Raw genomic sequence first — 13,773 nt, 5'->3', positions numbered from 1 at the left:
TGACTGGAGAGCTGACAAGCGAACCACTCAACCAACCAGGATGGTACTGGTCAATGCCCTCATCATAGCTAAAATCCACTATTCAACAATATGAGGTTTGACAATAAACTTCACAATAGACTTTATCCAATGCTTTAATGTGGCTTTAATTAAGCATGTTATCAGTGCTTACCTGTACTGCATTGGTAAATGCTGTAGCAGTCCTTGCAAAGTAGCTCCATTAGAGTATCTCTGAATCAGTCAGTTAGTGAAAGGATCATTCTTGCAGCATCACAAAAATAAGTGATCACTGGTTGGAGCAAGAAATCAATATCAAGTTTTGTGTAATTCAGACAAAAGCAAATCTACAGAGATGTTTTCAAAGGTTAATGAAAACTAACTGATGAAAGCATGATGAATTTTTGTTCAATCATTAGACAGACTGAAGGACATTTAAGTGAATAAATGATTGTAGAGGAATTAAGTTTAGACAAAGATCCAATAAGAAAAATTTTGATAGAGAAGTTGGACAAGAAGAAAGTTTCAGCAAGCATTGTGCAACAAATATTCACTAATAAAAAACAAAACTTGTTGTTCATTCAGATTTTTCCAGTGAGTTGGCTAGTGGAAGAGCGTTTCAGAGGAAGCTTTTTGAAGGATGAAATATAGTACTTCAATATAATCCCAAGATGGAGACAAACACATGCAAAGGAAAATGTTACAACCTTCAAGACTGGAAAATGCATGCATTATTATGTCAAATGAAGACTATGTGCTGATTTGTTGCTTCATTTTTTATGTTTTTTTTTTTTTTGTTCTTTCTATAAGTTCATCCCATAAGGCTTGAAATATGAATCTTGTACGCTTACTTATAATGTACTCAATGTCAGGCAAATTCTGGCCAAGCATATTAATTATTAAGCAACCATTCACCGACATTCCAGCAACTTTATTGTCCCATCTTATAAAGTCAGATCCCTTCCTACATTTTCCTTTGAAGGCATATACAGATTGTTTGCTACAAGTTTTCTTCTTCTCTGAATTGTTTCTTTAATGTCATGAATTTAACCACATAAATTTTCTTTTTTTCAATATTTACAGGCAGACAAATTTGACATCCTTCTAAGCAAAAATTTTCCCCATTCCATCTTTATGATTTGGATTTTATTTTCAACTTCCTTTCTTCAATTAAGAATATTTATTACAAATTATTCACTGCACACAGATTCAGAATAGAACTCTCATTTTCTTGCAATAATATAATTACAGATTTTATGCATACATAATACTTACCACACGCACCAACCAATTCAAGGCAAATGCAGCTGTAGAATAATGGGTACCATAATGAAATGGAGGAATGGTATCATGCTCCCATGTTTCATAACGTTCCTCAAAAAAGGCTCGTCGACTGGGATTTAATGCGCCCACAGGCTGAAATTAAAACAAAATAAAGACTAAATCATTATGGTTAATGATCATGTTAAATAGTTACTGATATCCATACAATTTTCATTTTAATACGAATTTTTTTAACAATTTAATCCTTTATAATAAAATTAAATAACATACTGTGTACATATCACAGGTGTATGCTAATTATCATCACAAGAACTGCATCATTGTATGGAAATGAGATGTCAAGCGTTAGTAATCTAATTAATCACAATGATACTGCTAACAGAGAATATATCTTTGCCTCCCTCTTCATTCTAAACAATACAAAATATATTTATATATTTTGTATTGTCTACCCACAACCTACTGGTTGGAGAGTGGGTACACTAACCACTCAGTCAACAAGAACAGCAAATATTGCCCTTATTTCCTAATTGCTCATCCACAGGTTTAGTGTATTATGGGTTGGATTTTATGAAATGATCCAAGGAAGTGGGGGAGAAAGAATAAGAATCCCTACTTTATATTTGCAGAATTACATTTCTAGGTGAAATAACAACCTAATATCATGGAATGGCATAGTTTTCCATAATGGCTTCTTGTTTAACTGTAGAATCCATGTACAATTAATACGGCAATGCAGTAAAGAGATGACATGATTGGTGAAGTGCAACTGGTTAAGTCTTAATCTCTAGATTTTACATGAATCTCGTGAAGTCTTCAATTTGCCTGCTTATTGTAAATTCTTTTCCAGGTTTTTTTTTTTTTTTTTTTTTTGCAGTTGCTTGCCATTATTTTGATTTCATGGTAAGTGTTCTTGATTTTGAAGTTGGCAATTTTCTTTTCATGTAGATGATATTCATGCTGAGGGAACTTGAATCAGCGAACTTTACTATTTTTTTCTTTTATTGTATCTCTCTCTCTCTCTCTCTTTCTCAGCATGAAATGATTCCTCATAGCCTATGAACTTTTCTGAGCTTGAGGAGTCTTCATTTGACAATCCACAACCTTATCCAGCTTTACATTTTTTTATCATTTCTTCTCCTTTAAAATTTTGTTCCTTTGCTTTTTCTTAGTTTTTTTTATTTTGTTCTGCTCATCCTCAATCTTTTTTATCAATTCATCCTTTCTTCTCAATGATCTTGTCTGGATGTTAAGTTCTTTCAGATGTCTTATTGCTTCCCAGTTTCTTCTTCCCTAATTTCTCCTTGTAGAAGGATTTCACTTGTTTGCATTTGGTCTTCTATCTGTTCAGTTGTTATACTAAATTTGATACTATTCAATTTTAATGAACGATGTTCCATCCACAGTTGACAAGGAAGGTGGTGCCGGCTATTCTGGAATTTTTGGACTGATTTCAGTTGATATTTTGATGCACTTTTTGTAATTTTACTGAGTATAGTTTGTTTGAAAGCATCCTCTTTGCTAGATTGAAGTGTAAGATATAGGGACTCTTCTTTATTGACATGCAGTCCTCATAGGTTCCACTCATGTACCTGGTTTATTGGTGAAAGTTCTAAGGGAACAGGTAGTAGCATGGTGTTGAAAGATTCTGCATTTCCAGCAAGGTTTGGGACACCAACTGGTGATATGTTCAATCTCTACACAGTTAAAATATTTAGCCTTGAGGCAGTTGCTGCCCAAATCATTGAATGAGTCACGATGCAGGCACTTCTTAATAGTTCCCCATTACTCGAGTTTGTTGTGCTGATGTTGACAAAATTTTGTATAGGCATCTTCACATCCATTTTGAAGGTGACATTGCCATAAAACCAGTTTGAATCATTGCTTGAGACACCATTTTTTACGTTACTGATTTTATGTCATTTTGAGAAAATCTGGAGGATTTCATTGTTGCTTTTTATATATTCTGTTGGAAATCTCTCAATTTTTACTATTTTAACCTGGCATCATACATTACAAGAATTATTATGTTACCTTGGAATGTAAAGCTGTGTAACAGTTTATTCCTTATTTCCATTTGTTAAATAGGCATTTGACAGAATACTACATGGAGCTCTGTTATGTAAATTAGAACAAATGGGGATGGACATGACACTGGTTAAGTGGATAAGAGGGTGGCTGCTGGACAGATATCAAAAACTGGTATATGAAGGAGCAGAATCGAGGTGAAAACAGGTGACTAGTAGTGTGCCGCAAGGCTCAGTGTTGGGACCATTGCTGTTTCATTTGTAAATAAATAATATAGGAAATAACCTGAAAGGAAATATTCAGTTGTTTGCTGATGATGTAAAATCAGGTAGAGAAATAGTTAAGGTAATGTGGAGAGTTGCAGGACGATTTAAATAGGCTGTTAGTATGAGCAAAAGATAATGGTTATTAGTTGTTGTGCTGATGTTGACAAAATTTTGTATAGGCATCCTCACGTCCATTTTGAAGGTGACATCGCCATAAAACCGTTAAGAAAAGTAAAGTTATGCATTTTGGGATAAATAGATTACAAACTGTGTATCACATTGATGGCAATGCACTGCAGAAAATAGATTAGCTTCATCTAGCTTCGAGATTTAGGGGTGCTGGTAGACAGAGAGTTAAAGCTTACAGGATATACTGCTAAGGTTTCCCATAAGATTACTGGCTACTGAAGAACACATTAACAAGTAGGGATAAGGAAGTTGTTATTCCTCTTTATAAGGCCTTGATATTTCACATCTGGATTACCGTGCTCAAGTTTGGTCTTCCTGAATTTCTTGGGGATTGAGGACGTGGTGGAGAAGATTCAGAGTTGAGTGACCAAGATGGTGAGTGGACTGTGGAATGTTCTCTATGAAAATTGATTGAAGGGGGGGGGGGTGTAGATTGTAGAAGTTGGTTGATAGGAGAAAAAGAGGGGATATGATAGAAACGTTTATGTTAGTTAAAGGGTTTTACAGGATCAATGCAGGGAAATGTTTCAGCACTTGGCTGGAGGGAACCAAAACAAGGAGTCATCCCTGGAAGTTGAATGAAGGTGTGTTTAGTAGGGGGTGTGATGACTAGATGACTGGATAACAGCTGTTTTGGTTAATGATGGTAATCCTGGAACGGATTACCGTCGTTAACCAAGGCGCCACTGTATATAATTGGTGGCATAGCCAAGTGAAAAAACTTCCATCAACTCATCTCTAATCCAGAGAATTTTAATAATAAGGTGTAACATCTTTTGGCAACTGGCATATGGAAATATGACTTCTCCATTACTTCCACCTTAGTATCACTACCTCTGGGTCTGGCTCCCACTGATGACACCTCAATAAAGATCAAAACCATTCTGGATAGTGACTCTTCCCTTAATGCATAGCATTATACATATCGGCAAGGATATGTGCTTTGCATTATCAGATACAAAGGCAAGTGATGAGAACACCTTTGCCATGAGTTGCCCCAGTCCTGGGAAAAAAAAAAAAAAAAAAAAAAAACTTCAGGCACAAACTTTGCTTACACTTGGATAAAGGACTAAACCAAATATATAATTGGTCAATGGTGTTACTGTATGGCTGCGAGGCTGCCGAAAGAAGTCCCGTAGTGCAAACACTAACTACCATCTTACTAAAATAATCCTGTGCTAGTGGGGAGGTGGGGGGCAGGGACACACACCATTAGCACCAGATAAACAGAAGAATTAAATATCAAAGTAAAGAACAAAGAAAAACTAAGCACTTATCTTGCTGAAATTCTGAGATTTCTTGTAGCCTGAATGAAGTGTATGAAATAACAGAACCTGAATACATCATGCCACACAACCTTTCTTCAGTCCTCTGGCAACCAGTGCTTATGTTCCTTTTGTCAGCTACTTCATTTTGTTGGGCTGGGTTGGAGTGTTTGGAATTACAGCTATGAGGCCATGTATTATATTTGTAAATTGTACGTGTTCTTCTTATCACTTTGCATGTTCTGTGGGATGGAAAACCTAAATATCTGGAAAGAAAAACCTTGTCACCTCTATATAAGATGTTTCTGCTGGACAGACATGGTATCCGCAATGGCCATCACTGTTATGTTACAATGCATGGTGCATGCAATCAGATTCTCAAAGAACCTGATTATATACAATGTATCACTTGAATCAAATGTAGCATCTACTGTTTTTTTTTTTATTATTATTATTATATGTCCAACATTAGTTTGATGTTTTCTGCTTATCATACCACTTTTTGATATACCCAAGACAGTGTTTCATGCAGCAATCCTAGCAGGACTATAGTTTGGTTTCCAAGATACTTTCACTAATCCACCTGGTTCCTACTATGATCTTCTGTTCAAAGTCACTAAGTTCACTACATTTTTGAGACATAAAATGACATAATACATAAGACTAATAAATATGGATTACTTGCATAAAAAGAACTTTTAAAAAATGGATAAATTTACAGAATTCTATGCTGTCTGAAAGCTTTATGCATTTTTTAGATTTTGTACAGAATAAGTTTGCTCTATTGGTGTTTTCCAGGTTTATCATATCTGCTGCACCTGTGGTTTATTTTACTTTGCCATTCTGGGAGATCTGCAGCTATCTGTTAAAAGGAACACAGAAAATACATCAGGTACCATCAACAAAATAAATGAACTGCAAAACATTCTCCATACAACAGGGATTGCTGAATTTGAAAGAATTAAGTGATATACAAGAGCTGGTTCCCTATAGAAGGACTGTATAAGAAAAGTTTGTTAAGCATTACTATATTATCCTAATCTGAACAGACCTGATGGGGTACATTATTCTCACTGTGGGAGGTACTGTTGCTTAACAATACTCATGATTCCCTACCTGCATTGCTAATTCTGTTGTCTTATGTGTGCTTTTACTATTATTTCATTTTTCAAATAATAGCGAAGATGTCTATTGCAATTTGAGTGAAATTCTATAAATAAAAAAAAAAGGTTATAATAAGGTAAGTAATTTGTATTTATTATTCTTGTGCATCATTAAGGTCATGGTGTTTGTTCATTACTACCATACACACAACATAGGGATTGTGTGTATGTGTGTGTGTGGATAATGGCAATCTACTATTTATTTACAGACAGCATAGGCCACATGATATTTGCACATTACTGATGGATTCCATTCAGCATTAGGATACATTTAATATTTTGGTCAAACTCTTAAGTCAATGAATATTAGACCATAAAACTTAGTAATGAAATTTTTGACAAAGGCTTATTCATAAATTTATCTTTGACAAATCTCCAATTCAAATTTCAACTGTTCTATCTCTCTACATCCCACCTTCCAATAAGATATCTTTAAGCATACTATTAAATTATTTAAATTATCATCTGAATTTAAAAAAAAAAAAAAAAAAGACTGCTTTGAATTCCTATGTAGTCTTATACAGTTTCAATTTAAAAAAATCAAAATTATAAAACAATATAGTGAATAATGAACCCCGTAGCTCAGTTGGTATAGTCAAAGCACTTTGGTCGGAAAGACTTGGGTTAGATTCCTGTCCATGACATGAGGAACTTTTATCAGGTTTCTTTCAACTAAAGGTGAGTTAGCCAGTCTCATTGGAGGTAGGGTTTTTTTTTTTTTCACCCAGAAAGTCAGGTTTTTCATCCCCCAGAACAAGCAAACTGGTCCCGTAAACACACACAGAAGAGATAGGGTCCTCGCCACATGTCATAATGTCCATAGTTAACCATGAGTCATATCATGGTAGTCAACCTCCTAGATAGGAGATGGCACATGTATAGGATGGGACGGGATGGGATGGGATAGTGAATAATAAAGTAGAGCGTATTAAAATTCATTATACACAATGCAGATTACTAATGTACATTATTGTATACTTATATATTATGATGACTATAAAGAATTTTTTTTTTTTTTGTTTTAAGTTTATGAATTTCAAAGAATGGAAAGAATTCTCCAATGGATGTATATATAGAGAATTCTCAATTCTGTTGTCCTAAGAGATTGGTTTTGTTTGGTTGAAATTAATTACTGTCAAAGTAGCATGCAAGTCTGTAACTGCATAGTTTTTTCTCTTAGAAAACCTGAGTTGCAGGTTTCCTGGAAGCAGAGAAAACCTGACACCTCCATATGAAACTGGCTTCTGAACATAGATGATGTGATATTTGTCCTCCTATTGGAGGACAAATATCACATCATCATTCTTGTGACTGCATTCCTGAGAGAGAGAGAGAGAGAGAGAGAGAGTTATATCAGTGCTGCATACTACCTTAATAAACTTAATATACAGGTGCACAAACTGCAGCTCACAAGCAAATTTTGTCCAACTGAAAATCCCATTTGATTTATTATTTAAAAAATAAGAAATAATTGTTATAAAACTAACAGCATCTTATGCATTATATGCAACAACAATCATATATAATGATCAGGAAGTGGATCTCTTTTATGACCAAATCAACAATGTGTTCTGTGAACCACTCAAGAAAGACTTTCTAATAGTACAAGGGGATTGGAATGTAACAATCTGAATAGGTATATTATTATTATTATTATTAAACAAGACCTCATGGAGTCAAAGACTCATCTAGGAGGTCCTTTTATCTTACACACACATCTCATCATACCGTGTCTTAAACACATTCAAACTACTTGCAGACACCACGCTCTCAGGCAAGGCATTCCAATCACTCACAACTCTGCACGAAAAAAACCTGCCTCTCACTCCCTTACTCACACCCTCCTTATACAGTTTCCAGGGATGACCTCTGGTTCTCCCCTGATCTCCCACTATTCTCTGTAGAACTTCTCTACCATTGATCCTATAACAACCCCTTACCAACTTGTAGGTCTCTATCATATCTCCCCTCTTCCTTCTCTCCACGAGACTCTGCAAATTACATCTTTTCAATCTTTCCTCATACTCAACATTCCAGAGGTCAGAAACTACCTTAGTCAGTCGCCTTTGGACCCTTTCCAACATCTCTTCATCCTTCTGAAAACCAGGTGACCAAATCTGGGCACAATAGTCCAAGTGTGGCCTAATCAAAGCCTTATACATTGGAACAAGTATCTCTCTACTTCTACATGTCAGTGTCCTCCGCATCATTCCCAGAAGTCTTTGTGTTGTCTTCACAATTTTGGCGATGTGTCCCCTAAATTTTAGATCCTTATCCACTATCACCCCCAGATCTCTTATTTCCTCTACTTCCAACAATATATTCTCACCAAGCATAAATTCTGCATCCCATCTTTGTTTTCCAAATTTTAAAACTTTACATTTTGCAACATTGAACTCACATCCCCATTTGCTTGCCCAAATCACTCAATTTATTCAAGTCTTCTTGCAAGGCCACAACATCTTCACTACTCTTTATGGTTCGTCCCAACTTTGCATCATCTGCAAACAACTGAATATCTCCATCCAAATCTTCATCAATATCATTAATATATAAGTTAAATAGTAATGGCCCTAAAACAGACCCCTGAGGCACTCCACTAGTGACTTTCCTTTTCCTGGAAATTGCACCCCCATACACAACTTGTTGATACCTATCAGATAGCCAGTCTCCAATCCAATGCACCAATCTAATATCCAACCCCATCTGCTCTAGTTTGACTGTCAACTTATCATGAGGTACTCTATCAAAAGCCTTTGCGAAATCCAAGTATATTACTGTGTATCCTTCTCCTCTGTCCAAGGAAGCAGTCACTTTATTGTAATAAGTAAGTAGATTACTAAAACATGACCTCCCTTTAGCAAATCCATGCTGTCCATCAAAGATTATACCATTGTTGTCAACCCAACTCTGGATCCTAGTTCTCACAAGCTTCTCCAACAACTTAACCACAACACCTGACACACATATAGGCCTATAGTTTGATGCTTGAGTTCGATCACCTCCTTTATGAAGTGGCACAATCTTGCCTTCCTTCCACTCTTTAGGAACTTGACCAAGTGCAAGACTCGTATTAAAAAAATATGTCAAGGCAGGTGTCAACTCTCTGGCACACTCCTTCAGAATACGTGGTGATATATTATCAAGTCCCACAGCCTTATTTACATCTAGTTTACTCAACTCCCCAAACACCTCTTGCTCACTTACAGTCAGTCTCTCCTCCCCATCATCAACTGCTCTTAATCTCTCCATGAAGTCACATTCACAAGATTGAAAGATCTTTATGAATTGCTCATTAAGTATCTCCACAACACATTCTGCAACAGCTGTCTTTATACCATTTCCTCCAATCAATGTCATCCTTCCATAATCATTCTTTCTTTTGCTGGCTACATATCGAAAGAACTCCCTAGGATTCTTTTTGGCTTCATTAGCTAACTGCTGTTCATACCTCTCTTTAGCTACTCTCACCAACCAAGTCACCCTCCTTGCCTGGTCTTTGTAGACCTCATGAAATTGGTTACTTCCACTTCTCTTATGCTGTCTCCACAATGCCTTTTTTTTCTGTATTGCATGCTTAATCTCTTTATTCATCCATCTCACACCTACCTTATTTAACCTTCTCACCCGTGGTATACATTTAGACATTGCATCTACTAAATAGTTTTTGAAAATCCCCCAAGCTGCATTGATCTCTTTTCCAGCTAACTCCTCATTCCATGCTACATCTGCAAGCTGTCTCCTGAGCTCTTCATAATCACCCCCCTTGTAGTTCCACATATACCCTTTTTTCACAGGGGTCCTTGCACTGCTGGCAACCACCCAGGTAATCACCTCATGGTCACTTTCACCAATTGGTGGATGAGTTGACACCTCATTTATAATTACATCCTCCGATGAGATGACCAAATCCAAGACCCTTAATCCTCGTGTGCCCTCTGTTACATACTGCCTGAAGTAGTTATCCCTCAAAAACTCAAGAAACTCATTTTCTTTACTTCCAGTCGCTATCTCTTCAATCCAGTCTATATTGCCATAATTAAAATCACCCATAATGATCACCCTTTTCTTATTTGCTTGGCTTATTTGACTATACATTTCACTATCACCACCATCCACATTACCAGGTCTATAACAACATCCCACCAAGTATTTGATTTTATTCACCTCTATCTCACACCATACTGCCTCAAAACCACTGGCCCTATTTCCCTCTTGCATCTCTACCTTGTATGGACATAACTCTTTCTCTATCATCAATAGCACTCCCCCTCCCTTTTTATCCCTTCTATCCTCACGAAACACATCATACCTTTCCATCTCTATTCCTGTCAGGATGTCGTCCTCATCTAACCATGTCTCACTTATTCCAACAATCTCTGGGTACACAGACACAATTAGTGCAACTATTTCATCCGCCTTGTTTCTTATGCTTCTAGCATTGGTATACAAACACAACAACTCATTTCTGGATCTACAGCTAGTTCCACTGATACCATTCACTCGATGTGCTCTCTCCATGCTGGACTGGGGCCATTTCTCTCTCTGCTTCTTCATTTTAGAACCCTTTGCAACAACATCTGTTTCCTCTTGATCCCTGGTCATCCCATTACTTTCCTGCCTACACATGCTCTCACCTCCTCTTGGAGCATCCACCTTTCTCACGCTGTGTATCCCTGTCCACCCTGGGCCTCCCCGTTTCCCTGCTCCTCTTGCACACCCATTCTCTCATTTTCTATACTCAGACCACTCACCTCTCCATTCATTTCCACTTCTTCAATCTCTCCTGTCTTACTCTCCTGCTCTTCCACATCACTCCCCTCTCGATCTGATTCATTTTCTCTATTTACTTCTCTACCTTCCAGCAGCAGTCTCTCCAAGCGACTCACACCATAACCACTCAAATGCAGTCCATCGCTCCGATACAGCTCACTTCGTCCCTCAAACTCATTCCACACATTAACAAACTGTACACCCATCTCCTCACACATTTCAGCCAGAATACCATTCATAATCCTTGCTCTCCGCCTCATTTCACCACAATCATACCTAGGCAACACACTGACCACCCTTCCTGTCACACTATTCTCTTTTATCTTTCCAAGCAGTCTCTTGACATTCATTTTGACATGCTCTTTGTTCTCTCTCAAATCATTTGTACCAATTAATACAATTAACTCTTTTGCTCGCTCCCACCTCATATCCAATGCCTCAATCACTCTACTTATTTTACCGCCTGGAAAACATACCTTGTGCATTTTATCCTCTAGCACACCTTTAATAATGGAGTCACCATACAACGCCACTCGCTCATCTTTCGTTAACTCTTTCATGCCATCATGATTTATTTTAATAGTTTTGACCTGAATTCTCTTAATTTCATTCCGCATCCATTTCATTTCTTGCCTCATCCAATCTAATTCACTTTCTGAACCTCGCGACACATTCTCTCTATCATTAAATCTTTCTAACTTTCTAACTCTCGACCCCCTCTTCTCACATTCCCTCTCATTCATCCTTCTTTGTTTCCGTACTTTCGGACTAACATGCGTCCAACTTTCGCTATCATTCTTCTCACTTTTACTGTCATTCATCTTTCTTTGTTTCAGTACTTTCGGTCCAACATGCATCGAACTTTCGCCATCATTTATTCTTTCGATTTTTTTTACTTGCGATTTCTGCATTACGCAAGTTCTACTTTCATTCGTTCTCTCAATTTCGTTTCTTTTCACCTCACTTTCGTCCCTTTTAACATCCGTTACGGTTGTCAAATCGCTCTTTTTCTTTTTTCCTGATTTTTTAACATTTTTTCGCTTCTCTTGCTCACCATCCATTTCTTTCAAACGTGCAATCGCGACACAATCAGTACTAGCACTTTCTGTCATCAATTTCATATTCGCATTCATTAGTTCTTCGTTCAGGTCACACTTCGCACACACCCTTCTTCCATCTGCACTAAACATCCACAAATCATTTATGTAATCGAAGGAATACATATAACAGACCTCACACTTAACGAAACGACTGAAATCTACATTCAAATCATGGAATGACAATGCCGCCGCCATTTTTTTTTTTTTTTCTCTCTGCCGGTTACTAGGTCTAATAATAACGATTTCGTAATTTAGTTTAGACAAGGAAAAAAAACCCACACTAATAATACCGGTAGCGTACAACGTTTACAGCCACTCTTACTCAAACAATTACGCATATATACTTAATTATTCCTAGTAAAAACTTATCTGAATCAGGAGCTCTTCAAAACACGTCCGCAGTACCTTGGCCCACTAGCGCTATAGGAAACAATTTTCTGCCCTTTGTTGGTCCTTTTGGATTAGGAGAAACAAATGATAGGGATATGAAACTGATAGCATCTGCTATCAGTTTTACAGAATAATCTCACCCTAACACATTTTACTGACAAGGTCACGAAAAATGCACTTGGATCTCCCCTGATGGAAGAACTTGGAATTTAATTGATTATGTACTTATAAAAGCCAAATATAAAACCTGTATAAACTCAGCAAGGACTAGATCATTCCCTGCTATATTGACATTGAAAGTGACCGTAATTTAGTCATAGCAACATTTATGTTGAAACTTGGATTTAGAACCATGAGAAAAATAAGAAGACAAGAGTTTAACCTTACATAAATCAAATGCTATTAATTATTATTATTATTATTATTATTATTTTGACACCTCCAGGGAGTCCAAAGACTCATCGAGGGAGAGTGTGCCGACAGCATCGAACGACTTGTCCCCTTCCAACTACTAACCGCGCTCAAACATACTTAACTGAGCCATTAGTAGCAAAGGCTCTACCAATCGACCAAAAAGAATTATTTGGAACAAATCTTGCTTCTGCTCTTTCTGAAATACCTGCTGACTCTTAATCCTGATACCTTTTATCAACTGGTTTCAAGGACAGTCATTGAAACAAACCACTGAAAATATCCTTGGAAGAAAATGCAGTATTAATAAGCCTTGGATTACCAAAGAAATATTACAACTTTGTGATCAACAGAGAAGATTATGACCAATTCGGCACATTGGGAACAACAATGAACAGTATGAATTTCAGACAGATTAAAAAGGAGGTAAAATTTTCAAAAAATAAATGGTTATCCAATTGAGGATAATGTTCATAAGAATAACCATACTAAATAATTAAGAAATTAACAAAGCACGTTGTTTGTAAGAGCTGGATAGTTGAGAATGTGGATGGAAAAAATATTACTTATCATAAAAAAAATTTTTTTTAAATACCAAAGGGATGGTATAATTATTCAAATAAACTATGTGATGATAGCTTGGACCAACGAATTTAGAGGGAATTGTCCCAATGATAGCAGAGAACACTGATTATAGAAAGAGCCATTTTAATATCAAAATCAGGTAAAACCACAGGAACCGATGACATTTCATCAGAACTGCTTAAAGAAGGGAGAGAACCTATTGTTAATGCACTCAATAAAATTTGCCAGCAGGTGCAGAATGTTGATATTTGGCCAAAAGACTAGTGCACAGTTATCCTTATTCCCATTTAAAAAAAAAAAAAAGATAAGGAAATAGCAAAAA

General features: G+C 36.6%; 1 protein-coding gene across 1 annotated transcript in view; it reads right to left on the bottom strand.

Annotated features, from left to right (window-relative positions):
• rg (A kinase anchor protein rugose) overlaps positions 1–13,773 on the bottom strand; it is a 1,380,990-nt gene that overhangs the window by 237,612 nt on the left and 1,129,605 nt on the right. The window contains exon 41 of the mRNA XM_090393458.1: positions 1,273–1,413. Within this exon, the coding sequence (XP_090249584.1) occupies positions 1,273–1,413 (141 nt within the window). The remainder of the gene's footprint in view (positions 1–1,272; positions 1,414–13,773) is intronic.

The sequence above is a fragment of the Typopeltis vanoorti genome, chromosome 5 (assembly GCF_054136105.1).
Source record: "Typopeltis vanoorti isolate ZY-2024b chromosome 5, IOZ_Tvanoo_1.0, whole genome shotgun sequence".
Lineage (NCBI taxonomy): Eukaryota > Metazoa > Arthropoda > Arachnida > Uropygi > Thelyphonidae > Typopeltis > Typopeltis vanoorti.
Note: the sequence above shows the minus strand (reverse complement) of the source record. Positions and strands in the feature narration are given on the sequence as shown.